Raw genomic sequence first — 19,388 nt, 5'->3', positions numbered from 1 at the left:
CCCATGCCACGCCACCCACATTATAATCCACCACTGACTCTCTTGTACTGTCCCCCGGCACGAGGAGCTCTCTGATGCGCGCGCTGCCGGGATAGGACGGGACACCCCCGGCAGCCGCGCGTCAGCCGGGAGGCGAGAGGCTCGACGGGGGAATGGACAGCAGGTGAGTTGTTTTGTTTTTGTTTTTTTGTGTTATCTGCTGACTGCAGTGCACAGAGGGGGAAGAGGGTGACCATCTATAAGGGGGGGGGGGGGAAGAGGGGGGACCATCTATAAGGGGGGGGGGGAAGAGGGGGACCATCTATAAGGGGGAAAGAGGGGGACCATCTCCTATAGGATTAGCACCCTCCTCTCCTGACATCCTCTGTGCTGCTGGGACCTCTCCTATAGGATTAGCACTCTCCTCTCCTGACATCCCCTCTCCTGACATCCTCTGTGCTGCTGGGACCTCCCCTATAAGATCAGCACCCTACTTTCCTGACATCCTCTGTGCTGCTGGGACCCTGCGACTTCCCCTATAAGGTCAGCACCCTCCTCTCCTGACATCCTCTGTGCAGCAAGGGGCCAAACATTGTTTATTGGGGCCAGCAGGGAGGGGAGGCAGGCAGTGTTTATTGGGGGGGGGGGGGGCAGTAGTGGATTATAATGTGGGCGGATTGACCGGGGGGGGGGGGGGGGAGGAAGGGGCCAGATTGGGTGGACAGCCCAGGGCCCAGGGTACATTAAATCCGCTACTGGTGGCAGGCTTTACTTATCACATTAACTTTGCTGTTCTTTTTAGAGAAAGAGAACAGTATTGTTGTATGCATAATATAAAACAGAACTGGAGCAATTTATCTCTCATCCCACCAAAATAATGGCAGAGATGAGCAGAACACCTACATGGAGTCACAGTATAAATGTGGGAACTCTAGGGTAGGAAGGGGATGAGTAACAATAGTGTGGGAGAACAGATCATGTCACATTGAAGTGCGGGGAGTTTGTTCCTAGTATATAATTATGTGCCTACATGTCAGGACTACAAAAGGATATTGTGTATTGTGCGAAGGAATATGTGATACCTGAGTGTTGTGTGGGAAACAAGTTTCCTATGCATGTAAAGCCACATAAAATATATCAAATGTATTTTGTCAGAAATAAAGTCCTGTAGACTCCATAATAAGCATATAAGCCCACTTAATATTGGATTTTATGGTTTTAGTTTATCGTAGCCTCTGTATCTGTAATAAGGTGAACAGATCAAGGCTGTAGTTTGAACTGTGGAATATGTAGATCTTTCCAATGGCCTTAATACTCTGGTCATCACAAGGCTTGGGCTGTACAGCAACATGCATGACCATAATATTTTTGTGACTTGTTTAACTTTCTGTCAACTTTATTACAATTGTGATTTGGCTGTTATGAAAATAGCCAAATTGCAGACAAGTTGCAAGTAAGTTACAGTTGCCTTCTACTTGCATTGAGGTCAGTGGTGGCATGTGCAACTAAAAATACATTAACAATGTTTATCACTGACATTATGTGCAACTCTCTGTGATCTATGTGTAGCGTGACTAAATCAGTGCAGACCTTGTCTAATTCATGAGTCTCCACAGGAGGGCACTGATGTCATACTAATGTAGTAAAATTCGCCAAATAGTGAGGAATCTTCTTGAATCTCATCTGTAGATAAGTGCAGATGAACTTTTGTATGTAGTGGTGCTTAAAAATTGTTACCAATCAAAATATTGTATGTTAATGGATATAAAGTAGCACTTGTGAAAGCATGTAAGCAAGCATTAGTTGGCTGTATGTAGTTATGCTGGCATGTTAGCAAGAAAATGGGAGTTTCTAACTGAATTCTATTCTTCCTCCGCAGTTAATGGTTGTGGTTGGAGGCCAGGCTCCCAAGGCAATCCGCAGTGTGGAGTGCTATGATTTCAAAGAGGAACAGTGGCACCAAGTGGCTGAACTGCCGTCAAGGAGATGTAGATCAGGTTTGTTCACCTTAATGCTGCTTCCCCCCTCCAATGAACCTAGACATCGCTTAAAGGGTACCATGAAGCTGATTGGGTTACCTACATGGTCTCTAGACTCAATAGCATGATAGGATTAACTAATGACACTGGATTTTAATGACACAAGCGGATTTTCAGAGGATGTCACAAGTCCTCTTTAATTACTGATATTTAAAAATTTCAAGTCTTTAAAGGAACCATTCACGCTAAAAAACGGCCATAAAGCTAAGGAAACGTGCTTGTACATCACCCAGCACGCTTCCCAAACATACCCCTGTACCATGCATACCAGGTACATATAAACTGCAAAGTTAGTTTAATTATCTCCTGCACTGTATGTAAATTACCTGCTAAGTAGTCATGGTGGGTGGGTGGCTTGTTCAAGTAGTCATGGTGGGCGAGTGGCTTGTTCAAGTAGTCACGGTTCTGGGCTGGCTCCGGCGCTGTTATCACGCCCCTTCGGTTGTGTTGAAAAGAACTGCATGCTGACGTCACCTGGAGGGGGGCGGCTGTACTACGCATGCGCAGCATATTAAAGCCGTCGGCGCGGCAGACATGCAATGCCGTCTCCCACGGGTGACGTCAGCATGCAGTTCTTCTCAACACATAATTAAACTGACTTTGCGGTTTATATGTACATGGTACGCAGGGTACAGGGGTAAGTTTGGGAAGCATGCTGGGTGATGTATCAGCACATTTCCTTAGCTTTATGGCCGTTTTTAGCGTGATTGGTTCCCTTTAGGTACTTATCAGCTGCTGTATATCCTGCAGGAAGTGGTGTATTCTTTCAGTTCTCTCTGCTGCCACCTCTGTCCATGTCAGGAACTGTCCAGACAGTAGCAAATTGTCATAGAAATCCTTTCCTGCTGTGGGCATTCCCTGTCTTCCCTGCAGCAGAGAGCATGGTGTCAGACTGGAGAGAATACTACACTTCCTGCAGGACATGATCTGATATGTACTGAAAGGCTTGAGATTTTTAAATAGCTGTAATTTAGAAACCTGTATAACCTTCTGATACCAGTTGATTTGAAAACAATTTTTTTCACTGGAGTACTATTTTAATCCCAATAATTAAACAATTTGTCTTTCACACACACCGTATCGCAGTGAATTTTCTGTTGCAGATATACACAGCAGATTTGGTATAAATAACTGAACACAGCATCAAATCTGCACCATCAAATCTGCTGAGGATCATCTGCTGCGCATCGTTCGTGTGTATTAGCACCCACAAAGTACATTTGGTTCTGCAAATAGAAAAGCTAGAAAAAAAAGTTATGGCTCTTAGAAGGAAAAAGAGGAAAAAATGCAGATTCAATAATTCCTGGGCCCTTGGGGGTTAAACATTCTTTCTAGGTGTGTTATGCTGCACTTCTGTTTTTTTAACAAAGAAACTTAAAGCTGCTTTTAATCCAAAATCTGTCCTGGGGTCCGTTCGGCAGGTGATACAGTTTTTGTCCTAAAAAACAACTTTTAAACCTGCAGCCCATGCCAAACGGGCGTGGCTTAGTATATCTGTGCCCTAACTTTGCACCACCCCTCCGTCCCTCCTTCCCACCCCCTTCATCATTAGGAATGCCACTGGGACATTTTCTTCTTGCTGAACATTGCACAGGTGCCTTAATGATCCAGCCCATGTGCCAGGCTAACACAGGTGAGGAATAGGAGACAATCTGCCTGGAGCATTCCTAATGATGAGGAGGGCGGGGAGGAGGGACAGAGAGGTTGTGCCAGCCTAATGAAAAGTTGTTTTTTAGGACAATAACTGGATCCCCTGCCAAACGGACCCCAGGACAGATTTTGGATTAAAAGCAGCTATCTTGAAGGTACAAGTGGTTTTGAGGGTCACATTGTGGGTAAAGATTTGCTTTGAGACAAAAAGCCTATACAATATGAAGATTTGCACCTCTTTCTGTGGTTTAGACCCATTAAGGGCACAAAAAGGTGCAAAACAACCAAGCCTGTATATTAAAAATATGCATGATATACCATTTGCTTAATACGTTGCAAGAGTTATACAAGTTGAAGATGCAATAGAAAATAAAAAGCAGTATTGATTTTTTTTTTTTTTATATAGGTGTGGTGTATATGAATGGACATGTGTTTGCTGTTGGTGGATTTAATGGATCTCTCAGAGTTCGCACAGTGGATTCCTATGACCCAGTGAAGGACCAATGGATAAGTGTGGCAAACATGCAAGACAGGAGAAGTACTCTAGGGGCTGCAGTCCTCAATGGACTTCTGTATGCTGTTGGAGGATTTGATGGCAGTACAGGTATGAATTTACGGGGCATGTTACCTTATTAGCAGTGCAGTCATAACTTTTTAAAATGTTTAACCTATTTTTTGCTTCTCTATATGTTATCAGCAATGTTCATAACTGTTATGTAATTGTGTTTCCTTTATTATAAAAAAATATGCTCCAAGCATACAAAATCTTAGTACATGTGATATAGTGGGGCAGATTTACTAATATAATCTAATACTTAAAACTAGACAAATTTGGTTAAATTTAATGATAACCATTAGATTAACATTAAACCAAAATTTTACTCTAATTCTGACATACACAGGCCCTCTTTTCCACATTACGACTTCTAAGTCATTATCCCATTATCCACAAAATGGCAACAAATTTGCAATAGTAAATGTTTTTGAGGATATTTGTATAAATCAGTAGACAAGGTCATGGCAGCCAAAGTGTACATGTACAAAACAAGATTTATTTATTTTAAGTAATAAAGCACCTTTATATGTTAAAAACAAAAATATAAAAAAAAAAGTACAGTGGTGCCTTGGATTACAAGCATAATTCGTTCCGGGAATGTGTTTGTAATCCAAATCCACTCTTAAACCAAAGCAAATTTTCCTAAAAGAAATCACTGATATGCAGACAGTTGGTTCCACACCCCAAAAATAATGATTTATTATTATGAATAACATGTAAAACAAACATTTAGAAACAGCTGGATGTGTCCTATTAAAAGTTACTGTACAGTGTAGCAAGCAGCATGTGGTGTATAATGTATAGTAACTGCATAAACCTGAAAACAGCTGCAGTTTGTAGATACAGGATGGAACTGCAGATCCCCAAAATGCAGTAGTGTAGTACAACAGGCTAGAATAGAGAAGCAGGGCTGCTGTCAGAGGTCTTTGTGGTCACATGACAGCAATGGGTAAGGGGAATGTGTCCAGCATGGACCAATCAGGAAAGGAGAATCACAGAGCTGTGCAGGTGGACAGTGACAGAAACTTTATATACCGCAGTGTGTATAGCTGAGTGTAAGTGCAGGCACATTATAGCAGCAGTGTGTATAGGTGAGTGTGAGTGCAGGCACATTATAGCAGCAGTGCGTATAGCTGAGTGTGAGTGCAGGCACATTATAGCAGCAGTGTGTATAGCTTTATAGAGTGTAAGGGCTTATTCACACGATCCGTGAGGCGATCCAGGGGAGAATCGTGGCACGGATCCTCTAGCCGGAGCACATAGGGTATAAAGTGAGAAAAAATAATGATTTGGCCATTATCACTTCCTGGCCTCAATCCTGTTGAGGACATGTTGAGCATCCTTTAGAGAAAGACAAATGAGAGTGGCCATCAATGTACTTCAAAACACCAGCAACACTGGCATCCTCAAAGGAAATACAAGTTCAATGGATAAAAAAGTCCTTAAAGTCCTCTGAAAGAAGAGCTCGTATTATCAGCAACTTGTAACTTGATCTGTAAATATAACATTTTTTTATTTATTTAAAGGTTGATGGGCAACCTTTTGAGCTTGGTGTTTCAACATTCGGCAAAAAAAACAAGTATAATTTTGGATGGTGTGTAACTTCAGGGAAAAAAACACTATAATTTTGTGATCCCCACATAAACACTTCCCCACCTGACCCCCATTCCCACACACACCTCCACCCTGCTGCCCCTCCCCCCCCCCACACACACACAACCCCACATGACCCCCATCCCCACCTTACCCATCCCTAGACCCCTCACACACACACACACACACTACCCTCGTAACCCCCATCCCTCACAGCACACACTGTGGATTAGAACACCGTGGGCTGTCAATGGTCGTGTGCCAGGTGACATCTGGGTGGTACGTGGGGCGGGGAATACGTGGTGGGGTCAGGCAAGGGTACGGCCTATCTACTGTTATATCGGCGCTGCTGGGGCTGTGCTGGAGCTGGCATGTGGCCGTGTGTCAGTGAACATGGCTACGCGTGTCAGCACCGTCATAGGTTCGCCATCAGGGATTTAGGGAAAACAAGCAAAAATGCCATAATAGTTTGAAACATAGTGTAATATTGTAATCACTTATATATACCGTGTCCCAACTGTGGTAAAAAAAAATGCATTTCGGACCACTTGGTCCTTAATCATGGTTCTGCATGATGCTTGTACAGTATGTGGATCACCATTCTAGTGATAAAATTTAAGCTAATACATAATGTGGCACGTGCAGATTATATAATATCATGATATTTCGGTAGCATTTACTACTCTGATTTACTTAGTGTAAGCTCATGAAGGGGATATGACTCTAATATGTGTTTGTAGGTCTGGCGACTGTTGAAGCTTATAATGTGAAGGCAAATGAATGGTTTCATGTAGCACCAATGAACACTAGAAGAAGTAGTGTTGGAGTTGGTGTTGTCGGAGGTGAGTTCTGTAAATTCTGGTTAGTACTTTCAGAAACAATATATTGAGATTTCACTAATGCTTTAATGTTATGCATTTCTGTACTTTCCAGGTATGCTATATGCTGTTGGAGGTTATGATGGGGCATCACGACAGTGTCTTAGCACAGTTGAATGTTATAACCCTAGTACAAATGAATGGAGTTACATATCCGAAATGGGCACACGAAGGAGTGGAGCAGGTATGAAAAGTAGATGTAGAAGGAGTTTATACTTACAGAAAATGTATCTGCACATGTTTAAAGTGGCACTGTCAGCCCCTTTTTGCATTATGACTTCGCTACACAGGTGTAAAGCAGTTTTCGTACCTTATTTTATATCATAGTGCTTGTTCCAGTAAAAAGTGATCTTTTATCATCTATGGATTGTGCTTCCTGGGGGGGGGCTCAACGGTCCTCAATGGCCATTGGAACAGGCCAACCTAAAGGTCCAGGCCCCACCCCTCTAAGTCAGGCCATACTAATGGCCGCTGAGGGGGCAAGGCCTATGCAATGATGTCACAGGCGCGATGTGCGCAGGGAGAAGTGCCGCTTCAGCAATGAAGCCTTGCCCAGGTAGCCACAGATGATAAAAGATCACTTTTTACTGGAACGAGCACCATGACGTATGATATAAAATAAAATAAAACTGCAAAATTTACTCTTAACACCTGTGTAAAGAAGTCACAATGTATCTGGTACGTCATTACGCTGCTAGGAGGGGTTCAGAAGGGCCCTGCTCTGAACCACCACGCTGACAGCTGCATTTAGATGCTTTCAAAAGCCGATTACTGGTGTCTAGTGAACAGATCGTCCCCCCATCGCGGCCGGGCTTCATTGATGCTGATCCCGGGTTGGCAATCCATGTTGCCTGTCGCTTGAAGAACATACCTTAGGGTGAATGACATAAACACCAGACCCCCCCCCCCCCAAAAAAAAAAAAAAAAAGATAAAAAAATAAATAAATAAAAGTTATACAAATTACCACTATACACTTATTATGGGAAATGCTTGAAAAGTGTTTTTTTTCCCTGTACTTACTACTACATCAAGGCTTCACTTCCTGGATAAAATGGTGATGTCACAACCCAACTCCCAGAGCTGTGCGGGCTGTGGCTGCTGGAGAGGATGATGGCAGGGGGATGCTTAGTGTCCCTCCAGTGGCCTGTGTCCCTCAGTGTCCCTCTGCCATCATCCTCTCCAGCAGCCACAGCCCGCACAGCTCTGGGAGTCGGGTCGTGACATCACCATGTTATCCAGGAAGTGAAGCCTTGATGCAGTAGTAAGTGAAGGGATAAAAGCACTTTATAAGCATTTCCTGTAATAAGTGTATATTGGTGATTTGTATAACTTCTGGGGGGCAGTACAATACTTTAATAAAAAAATTTGCTGGACTTCTCGTTTATTCATCTGATATTAATACCTTAAAAGAGTACTCCGGCAATTTACTTTTACACTTAATTACCACACATTACGAAGTTATACTTTTGTAATGTGTGTCAATAAGCTATCTGGCCCTGTCTGTCCCCCCCCCCGAAGTTAAATAAAGTATACATACCCAATAATTGTGGACCCTGTCCTCTTCTCCCAGGCGCCATCTTGGGTCGATGTCATCAGAGCAGGGGGCGGGCCTGGTCTTATTCCTCTTTGCTGTCTTCCACAGCAGTGAATGGGAGAGGAAAAGGCTGCTGGTGCACTTGGGCACCAGCAGCCTTTTCATTGGCTGGAGCGCACCAAATGGCTTCCAGCTTGCTCAGCCCTGCTGTGATGACATCGACCCAAGATGGCGCCCGGGAAAAGAGGACAGGACAGCAGCCCTTTCTCTCCCATTCACTGCTCTGCAACCTGGAAGTGAGGGAGATCGGAGGATAACGGGAGATTTAAGCAGCGATTGTCACCGGAGGTATGCTAAGTATATTAGCTGTGTGTGTCTGTGCTTTTTTTTTCTCCTGGAGTACACCTTTAAGGTCCTATTTTGCAGAGTGATTATCTGCCATATATAAGGGGGGGATATCACCCTGTGGAATAGAGCCAGCTCATCAGTGTATAGTTCACTTTAAAAATAGAGTAGCCTGAAAGTAACACTGAGTATAAAGTAAGTTGGTGTATATCGCACACAAAACTCTCTGAAGTATTTACAACAGGTATGCACAGTGTGTGTATGACCAGTAGACTCCAAAGCAGATAAAATGAGTATTCCCATCTCAAATATGCAGATACTGTATGTCATACATTTTTATGGTGGAACCCGCATCTGTTGGTAGAATGGGAGTCCCCAGGTCTTTCTGGCTTGGTCATGGTAGCCCAAGAGATGAGCAGATGTTTTACACACTCATTTTAATTCTCATATTAGTAATTAAAAGTTGTGGAATCAGAGTGGCACCTGTCTCAGATATCTGTCATACTGCATGTTTGAAATTAGTATACCTCTCTTGGGGTACATACAGGGTTTACCACAGATTTGATATTGTGAATTTAATTCTGAATAAATTAATTTAACTAAATGATTGAACACATTTACAGCATGAGATCTGCAGCAAGCACAGTATATATAATAACAATAATAATAATATTTATTTGTATAGCGCCAACAGATTCCGCAGGGCTTATTTAAATATATAAATACAATACAGGTTATAATTTATATTAAATTATACAATTAATAAATTAAAATAAAATTAAAGATACAGAATTAGAGACCTGCTCTCAAGAGTGTATAGACTAGGATGACTGGTGACACAAGAGGCAACAAGGGCTTTATTTGTCAATGTTCCAGTCATTGTACATAGAATCTCAAAATGCCTATAGGTGATTGAGCGAGCCAGTCACACGCCATTTTCTGAGCTAAGGTAGCAAGTACAAAGTAGCTGGCACAAAAGTGGTTATAGAGAGGATGCAGAAGGGATAGCAGAGAGGGAGACAAGATTAGGAAAGGTTATAAGTGCAAATGAAGAGATGAGTCTTCAGGGAACGCTTGAAACTGGGGATGTTGGAAATTAGTCTGAGCTCTTTGGGTAGGGAGTTCCAGAGAACTGGTGTTGCACGAGAGAACTCTTGGAGGTGGGAATGAGAGGTTCTGATTATGGAAGAGGTTAGTGTAAGGTCATTAGCAGAACGCAGAGCACAGGTAGGATGGTAGGTGGAGATGAGTATATGTAAATGTTATTAGAGATGAGCGAACCTCGAGCATGCTCGAGTCGATCCGAACCCGAACTTTCGGCATTTGATTAGCGGTGGCTGCTGAACTTGGATAAAGCCCTAAGGCTATGTGGAAATCATGGATATAGTCATTGGCTGTATCCATGTTTTCCAGACAACCTTAGAGCTTTATCAAAGTTCAGCAGCCCCAGCTAATCAAATACCGAACGTTCGGGTTCGGATCGACTCGAAGCCGAACCCGGTTCGCTCATCTCTACCCTTTATGATTATAATGGCTTGTTGATCTGAGCCTCCATCATATGATGTACATACCATAGATTGCATGTGCATGGTTACAGACAAACTATGAAGACATCATCATTTCATTAATATTGTTTGTAGGTGTGGGAGTGTTAAATGGATTGCTGTATGCAGTTGGAGGCCATGACGGTCCATTAGTTAGAAAAAGTGTTGAAGTCTTTGACCCCTCTACTAATCTGTGGAAGCAAGTTGCCGACATGAATATGTGCCGGAGAAATGCAGGTATGTTTCTTGCCGTGCTACATAAAAAAGAAAAACACCAGAATTAGGGATGGTCCGAACCTGTTTCGGTTCGGGTTCGTATGAACCCGAACTCTTAGAAATGATTCCCGCTGTCTGCCCGCTCCGTTGAGAGGGTGGATACAGCGGGAGGACCGCCTGGAAAACTGGGATGCAGCCATAACCATAGGCTGTATCCCAGTTTTCCAGGCGGTCCTCCCTGCTGCACGGAGCGGGCAGACAGCGGGAATCTGATGCCGAGCGTTCGAGTTCATTCGAACCCGAACCTCGGCAGGTTCGGACCATCCCTAACCAGAATGGTCATCTAATCTCTGGCTACATTTCAGTCTCCAAGTTACTGTGTCTAAAAAAAAAAAAATGTGGAGAGAAGTCACATGGAAAATCACCATACCTTCTTGCGCCATTTTGTTAGCCAAGCCTAAATAGTACATCAGTACAGTGGCATCAAAAGGAGCCTATTAGTGTGAGAATCGTGTCACAGCTCACTTTCCTGACCACTCTTATCTACTGCTGTATATTGTTTGTGATGCATAGAGCATTGTTTACTTTACTCTTTAAGTTTGAAGATTGCTGGGTAATTGCCTGTCAGCAAGGTGACTTCTATTGAACATGCAACATTTTTGCCAGACTTCTCCTTTAAGTATTGTATTACCCCCCCAAAAGTTATACAAATCACCAATATACACTTTTCCCTGCACTTACTACTGCATCAAGACTTTACTTCCTGGATAACATGGTGATGTCACGACCGGACTCCCAGAGCTGTGCGGGCTCTGGCTGCTGGAGAGGATGATGGCAGGGGGACACTGAGGGACACAGGGCACTGGAGGGACACTGAGCATCCCCCTGCCATCATCCTCTCCAGCAGCCACAGCCCACACTGCTCTGGGATTCGGGTCGTGACATCATTGTTTTATCTAGGAAGTGAAGCCTTGATGCAGTAGTAAGTGCAGGGGAAAAAGCACTTTTATGTGCATTTCCCGTAATAAGTGTATATCGGTGATTTGTATAACTTCTGGGGGGCAATACAATACTTTAATAAAAATTTTCGCCAGACTTCTCCATTACATATTGGGAGTTCTCATATCGCTTTTGGTCATGTGGAAAAGCAGGTTCAAATGAACACCAGTGCCTACATTTATTAAGACTGTTGTTTCTTACACTCTTCTAAAAAAAAAAAAAAAAAAAGTGCACCAAATTTAATAAAATTTGCATTCATTTTAAGCTGCTAGATACAATTTATTTTATAAACTTTCATACTAAAACAAATTACTATTTTATAAAATTACATTTTCAGAAATGTTTTGAATCTGAAGTGAACAAGAAGCCACATTTTAAGATCATTTTTTCTATATTATGGAAGTTACTGTTTATCCTTGTGGAGACCACAGGCAGTTTAGAAAGTTCTACAGGCAAAGTTTCTTGAAAAAAGTGTGCAAAGTAGCTCCTCTTCAAATGAAAGACCCCTTCCTATAGGTAGCTAACCTGTAGGCCAGTGTCTAAGCTATAATAGAGCTTTGAGAGGTGTAGAGATTCTGCCAGAGACATCTCATCTGGAGATGGCACTCTTTTGGAGTTTTTGCTCCCTATCAGTAGAGTGCAGATTCAAGTTGAATGGATAAGATGCTTTTGCAGCAGCTCTTGAAAGGTAAGAAACAATACTTTCCAAGAGTTGCTTTAAAGCGACTCTCTACCCACAATCTTTTCCCCCCAAACCACTTGTACCTTTGGATAGCTGCTTTTAATCCAAGATCTGCCCTGGGGTCCGTTTGGCAGGTGATGCAGTTCTCCTAAAAACAACTTTTAATCCTCCAGCACTATGTCTAACAGCCGGGGCTTACATTTGTATATGCATTAGGCTGGCACCACCTCTCCGTCCTTCCTCCCCACCCTCCTCATCATTAGGAATGATCCAGGAACATTTACTGCTGTTTGAGCTTTGCACAGGTGTATTAATGATCCAGCCCATGTTCATTATACACACAGGTAGGGAATAGGAAGCAATCTGCCTGGAGCATTCCTAATGATGAGGAGGGCGGGGAGGAGGGACAGAGAGGGTGTGCCAGCCTAATGCATATACAAATGTAAGCCCCGGCCGTTAGACACAGCGCTGTAGGATTGTAGGAAAGTAAATTTTTAGCACAATAACTGCATCACCTGCCGAACAGACCCCAGGACAGATCTTGGATTAAAAGCAGCTATCTGAAGGTACAAGCGGTTTGGGGGGGGTCAGATTGTGGGTACAGAGTCACTTTAATGCTGGTGCTGTAAAGTGCTTAAGGCAAAGGATTTTAAAATCTATTTTCCTTACCCTGGGGACACACATACTACAGCCACTTGTATAAGAAGCTAATAACATGTCATATAAATGTGGGTTTATGCTGTCTTGTCAGCTCTAAGCGATCAGTAAAATTCATAGCCACAGTAAACAGTCATGGCCAAAAGTTTTAAGAATGACACAAATATTATATTTTCAAATGATCAGCTGCCCTCTGGTTCTTATGTGTGTTTGTCAGATGTTTTTATCGCATACAGAAATATAATTGCAATCATATTATGAGCAAAAAAAGCTTATATTGACAGTTAGAATGAGTTAATGCAGCAAGTCAATATTTGCCGTGTTGACCCTTCTTCTTCAGGACCTCTGCAATTCTCCCTGGCATGCTCTCAATTGAACTTCCGGACTAATTCCCCGACTGATAGCAGTCCATTCTTGCACAATCAATGCTTGCATTTTGTCAGAATTTGTTGGTTTTTGTTTGTCCACCCGTATCTTGATGATTGACTACAAGTTCTCAATGGGATTAAAGATCTGGGGAGTTTCCAGGCCAGGTACCCAAAATCTCTGTTTTGTTCCCTGAGCCATTTAGTTATCACCTTTGCTTTATTGCAAGGTGCTTCATCATGCTGGAAAAGGCATTGTTGATCGCCCAACTGCTTTTGGACGGTTGGGAGAAGTTGCTCTTGGTACCAATCTTTATTCATGGCTATGTTTTAGGCAAGACTGTGAGAGAGCCGGTTCCCTTGGCTGTGAAGCAAGCCCACACGAATGCTTTCAGGATGCTTTACAGTTGGCATGAGACAAGACTGGTGGTAGTCGTCTTTTCGTCTTCTCCAAATAAGCTTTTTTTCCAGATGTCCCAAACAATCGGAAAGGGGAATTCATCAGAGAAAATGACTTTACCCCAGTCCTCAGCAGTCCACTCCCTGTACCTTTTGCAGAATATCAGTCTGTCCCTAATGTTTTTTCTAAAGAGATGTGGCTTCTTTGCTGCCCTCCTTGAGACCAGGCCTTGCTCCAGAAGTCTCTGTCTCACAGTGCGTGCAGATAAACTCACATCTGCCTGCTGCCATTCCTGAGCAAGCTCTGCACTGCTGGTAGCCCGATCCTGCAGCTGAAACACTTTTTAAGAGACGGTCCTGGCGCTTGCTGGTCTTTCTTGGGCGCCCTGGAGCCTTTTTGGCAACAACGGAACCTCTCTCCTTGAAGTTCTTGATGATGCGATAGATTGTTGACTGAGGTGCAATCTTTCTAGCTGCAATACTCTTCCCTGTTAGGCCATTTTTTGCAGTGCAATGATGACTGCACGTGTTTCTTAGTGATAACCATGGTTAACAGAAGAGAAACAATGATTCCAAGCACCAGCCTCCTTTTAAAGTGTCCAGTGGTGTCATTCTTACTTAATCATGACAGATTGTTTTTCCAGCCCTGTCCTCATCAACACCCACACCTGTGTTAATGGAGCAATCACTGAAATGATGTTAGCTGGTCCTTTTGAGGCAGGGCTGCAATGATTTTGAAATGTGTTTTGGGGGAATAAAGTTAATTTTCTAGACAAATATTGACTTTGCAAGTAATTGCTGTTAAGGGAGACCTGTCACCCCCCGTGCCGGGGTGACAGGCTCCCGACCCCCCGTTAGAGCCCCCTATACTCACGTGATCCCGCTTCCTGAGCCGCTCGGGTCACGGAGATTTCAGCTCCCAAAGCCCGGCGCGCGCGCTGACAGCAGAGTCAGACGCCCATAGAGAATGAATGGGGAGTCCGATGCTCCGTCATTCTCTATGAGCGTCTGACTCCCCTGTCAGCGCGCGCGCCGGGCTTCGGGCGCTGATATCTCCGGGACCCAACCGGCTCAGGAAGCTGGACCCGGCGGGATCACGTGAGTATAGGGGGCTCTAACGGGGAGTCAGGAGCCTGTTACCTTGGCACGGGGGTGACAGGTCCTCTTTTTAAGCTGATCACTCTATAACATTCTGGAGTATATGCAAATTGCCATTTTAAAAACTGAAGCAGTAGACTTTGTAAGAATTAATATTTGTATCATTCTCAAAACTTTTGGCCATGACTGTAAATACGTAAAAAAGTGAATAAAAATCCACAATATAAAAAAATCCTATGTATATCCCATTTATATTTTTATTGCACATACTTTAAAGTAGTCGAAATCTGCATTCAGTAGGCTCTTTTCTTTTGCCAGTTGTCTTTGTGGAAAAAACAAGGAGAATCCATAAGTACTAGGGATGGTCCGAACTCTCGGTAATGATTCCCGCTGTCTGCCCGCTCCGTGCAGCAGGCGGATCCAGTGGGAGGACCGCCTGGAAAACTGGGATACAGCCATAGCCATAGGCTGTATCCCAGTTTTCCAGGCGGTCCTCCCGCTGTATCCACCGGAGCGGGCAGACAGCGGGAATCTGATGCCCTCATACGAACCCGAACCTCGGAGGGTTTGGACCATCCCTAATAAGTACCACAAGTGAACAGGTTCTTGCAACCTTTAACACTTTGCTGGACCTTATTTGCAATGTTAATCTATTTTGACTGTTTTTATGTTTAATAAATTAGGTGTGTGTGCTGTTGACGGCATGTTATATGTTGTTGGAGGTGATGACGGGTCATGTAATTTGGCATCAGTGGAGTATTATAACCCATCGACTGACAAATGGACACTTTTACCATCTTGTATGAGCACAGGGAGAAGTTATGCAGGTAAATAAAACTCTGTTTATGTAAGGAAGCTGTACTTTACACAGTCTAAAGAACTTTGGCCTCTCTGTTGTTACCAGACATTTGTGATATTTGAAACATGTAGCAATCAGCCTATATTGCATTATTTTACTGGAATGTATAGGGAGACATCTCCTTAAAGAATATATTTATTATAAAACTCATATGATGGCCAATCAATGCACGGAATACTTTGGTTTCAGCCATTTAGGAAAAAAAAGAAGCATTGCTGTTATCTGAGTAAAGAAAAATCTCTAACAAAATAAAAATTAGATCAAAATCTTAGCGACAGATGTTTAAGGGAATCTGTAACTAGCTTTATGCTGCATTAAATAAGTGCAGCATAAACTACTGACAGAAATGCAGAACAGATCGGTATATTATTTACATCATTCTGTTCAACCATTCTTCTGATATGCAGGAGAATGGGCTTTGTGCCACTCCTTTGTGCTCCGGCTGCTGATTTACGGCTTTCTACCAATACACAGTATAGATGGACAACTGCCAGTCAGCGGCCAGTGGGCAGAGTGGGCTGTTGCTTATGAATATCAAGGACTACTGAGCACGCACACATAATGGAGAGGATGAGTATGCAGTGATTGTTATTCAAAAGGATATCTCTGAATCGGCTGCAGAAAACAATATAAGTGATACACTATTCTGTTCACTTTCTCTGTCACTAGTTTAGCAAATAACTCCTGACAGTGTCTCTTTAAATTAACATTTTGAAATGTGGCCAGATTTTCACATAGCTCATAGGTACATTTTTGTTGCATTGCTTTAAGGCACTTTCTAAAGTCAAATTTAATATAGTGATAATCATAAAGTGATAATAGGTAACACAATTTGAGTTGGCTTTTGTTTTTGTGGTCCACCACTGATTTGGGGAATAAAAGCAAAACGTCTGTGTACTGTGTAAGCTAGTGGATAGAAGTAATAAGAACTGTGTTACCCTGACCTTGGATAAAATATATAATCTTGAGGAGGACGTGGCTGATCAGGAGATAGAACCTGTTATTAAAGATACCCCTACAGGTAAAAGTCTAGGGTCTGATGGATAGTCTTTTGCATTTTATGGCTGGGTTCACACTATGTATATTTGAGGCTGTATTTGGTGCTCATGTCAGGTGTTCATAGCAACCAAAACCAGGAGTGGATTGAAAACACAGAAAGGATCTGTCCACACAATGTTGAAATTGAGTGGATGGCCGCCATATAACGGTAAATAACTTCCATTATTTCAATACAACAGCCGTTGTTTTAAAATAACAGCACATATTTGCCATTAAATGACGTCCATCCACTCAATTACAACATTATGTGAACAGAGCACACTTTCTGTGTTTTCAATCCACTCCTTGTTTTGGTTGCTATACAGCCTCAAACATACAGCCTCAAATATATATAGTGTGAACATAGCCTATAAATGTTTTAGTGCCTAACCTACACCCGTCCTGTAGGTGTTTAACTGATTACAACTTACTGTCTTGGAAGCACATATAAGCATACTGGCCAAACCAGGGAAAAGACCCCTCTCATATATGATCTCCAAGTACATATCAATCTCCTTAATTATCGTCATCATTTTTCCCCCAAAACATTAGCAAACAGACTGGCCCACCCTTATCCACACCGACCAAGTAGGATTTGTCCAAGCCCAGGAGGCCCAAGATAACACGACTTGGGGTCTTGCATGACCACCTTTTACTGTTGAATTTATGCTTGAAAACTGAATTAAGCATAAAAATTGAAGATGAAAAAAGTTCTCTGTAGCCAATACGATTTATTTGCTAACTGGAAAAGGTGACACAATGTGAGCTTTCAAGGCTACATGGTCTCTTCATCAGACATGGTGTAACACAACAACTAAAGAATCACATATTTATACACAGAAGGACATAGGAATAGAGCGGTAAGGGTCATATTACACAGAGCAATAATGTGCCGAATCAGGCCAATTCAGCGGATTATCGCTCTGTCTAATAAAGACAACGATCAGCCGATGACAGCAATCATTGGATGATATCTTTTGATCCTGACCTAAAATCATCAGCCATCGGCCACACATCGCTGCTTCACGTACCGATGTGTGACCGTCGGCTGATGACTGTGTAAAGAAAATAGTAAAGTCTTCCTGACTTTGCCCTGCAGTAGCCGATGCAACTTCAGAGCCGGTCTTCGAAGTGACAGGCCGCTCAGCCAATCAGTGGCTGCTGGCAGTAATTTGCTGAGCAGCCTGTTACTTCAGACATCAGCTCTATAGTTGCATTGGCGGCTGCGGGGAGAAGCCAGGAAGACACCGGTGAGCGTGGAGATATATATATATTTATATTATATTTATATTATAATATATATATAGACATACACACACACACACACGTTTACGTTTATTTTACACTTTTAAAGCAAAGGCTGCACAGACATTGCGAACAAGGTTCGTGGAGCCCCTGGTGTAAATTCATAGAAATAATAGAGACATTTATAGTGGATCTATTCTTGTGTTGACACGAAACAGAAATAAAAACTGTAGTTACAATTGACATTACTTAAATGTCAGACGTTTCAAATTAAAATTTCTTCATAAAATCCCATAAATGATTTTTCACTCAGCTTGTAAAGTGCCTCTACAATATGTATTCATTAAGATTTGGGCTGGAAAGTCAACATTTTAATATTGCACTATTCCACTTTTATCCTTTATGTCAATACATCCATGATGAGAAATACATTACCCTTTACTATATTGCTTGTGTCTTCTCTTTTCTCTAGGTGTTACAGTTATTGATAAGCCATTATGATCTGAGCTTTTGTCTTCAGAAAGCAGTGTTATAAAGTGAAGTGTGGCATTACTTCCTTGCTTGTGACGACAAGCTGTGGCAGAGGAAATTAAAGGCTTTTCGTCTGCAGTAAAGCGCAGCAGTCGCCGAAGATTACCTTAGGTTGAAGTATTGCTCAGAGCTCTTCTGTACTGAGCAGCAGATGTCTGGATTTTAATATGGTTTGTGAAATTTGTTCACACAATTCTTTCTTCCCAACTGTGACAAAAAAAAATTAACAAAGCTGCTCTCATGCCATCCAGCTCTTGCTGACCACGGTTGACTAAAGGATGTGATTAAAAAGAAGGATTTGAAGTGATGTGTATTTGGTGAGGTGAAGTGGACTAAACATTATAGTGAAGTATATCTTTTTGGAATCTACATTGGTAGAATGTTAGGAGTCATATTTTCACATACGAGGATGCTTTTTCAGCTATGTGAATAAAATCTGAACTGTGTGTATGTCTGTGCATACGTGTACTGTATAATTGTAATTGCTGCTTTTCAAAGCGGTCCAACTGTTGGGTTACTGCACTATTTATATTTAGCACAGTCCTAGGAAATTTGCCAGTACTGTTGAGTATTTTTTATAAGTATATTTAAAAAGTGCCACATGACCTGGTCAGTGGTATTTGGGAAGGGATTGTACAAAAAGCATTGCCAAATGTTTTTATAGAAAAAATAAATTATGAATCAATTATTTATGATGTGATTTGTATAAATTTGCACAAATTTCATTGTAATTCCTTTATTTATATGAGGGAATTTTATAGCATGGTGATGATTTTCAGTTTTCCAAATAAGCTTGTGGATATCAAGTGAATATGCATGATTTATTTAAGTATTTGTCAGTGTAGGTAAATTATTTTACATAAAAAGCATAAATCAGCTGTGTCTGGAAGCGTTTATTACCAGATCTGTTTTGCTATGAACAATTATGGGTTTCCTTTTTAACAACACTCACAAATGTACTTACATTTGATAACATATTTCTTTAAATAAAATGTTTGTATCTCAATCTGTTTTTATTTTGATTGGTAGATAATGATTGGTAAAATGGGAGGCAGTTGTCCCGAGAAATCCATATATAGAAATTAAGCCTCATTCACACATCCGTTATTTCTATCTGTGAATCAGAATCCCGATTCACTGGGGGAAAAAAAATAATAATTTTTTTTTGACTACTGACCCG

The 19,388-nt window shown here is 42.0% G+C and overlaps 1 protein-coding gene across 1 annotated transcript; it reads left to right on the top strand.

Moving 5' to 3' along the window:
• Positions 1–1,854: 1,854 nt before the first annotated feature.
• On the top strand, positions 1,855–19,171 carry LOC138775315 (kelch-like protein 2). The gene is made up of 7 exons (XM_069955904.1): positions 1,855–1,976; positions 4,075–4,272; positions 6,558–6,659; positions 6,751–6,879; positions 10,216–10,356; positions 15,219–15,362; positions 18,150–19,171. Exons 1-7 carry the CDS (start codon positions 1,862–1,864, stop codon positions 18,176–18,178), a joined length of 858 nt encoding a protein of 285 aa, XP_069812005.1. The 5' UTR covers positions 1,855–1,861; the 3' UTR covers positions 18,179–19,171.
• Positions 19,172–19,388: the final 217 nt, after the last annotated feature.

The sequence above is a fragment of the Dendropsophus ebraccatus genome, unplaced genomic scaffold (genome assembly GCF_027789765.1).
Source record: "Dendropsophus ebraccatus isolate aDenEbr1 unplaced genomic scaffold, aDenEbr1.pat pat_scaffold_1523_ctg1, whole genome shotgun sequence".
In the NCBI taxonomy this organism is placed as follows: Eukaryota; Metazoa; Chordata; class Amphibia; order Anura; family Hylidae; genus Dendropsophus; species Dendropsophus ebraccatus.
This window is presented reverse-complemented; position numbering and strand designations above follow the sequence as displayed.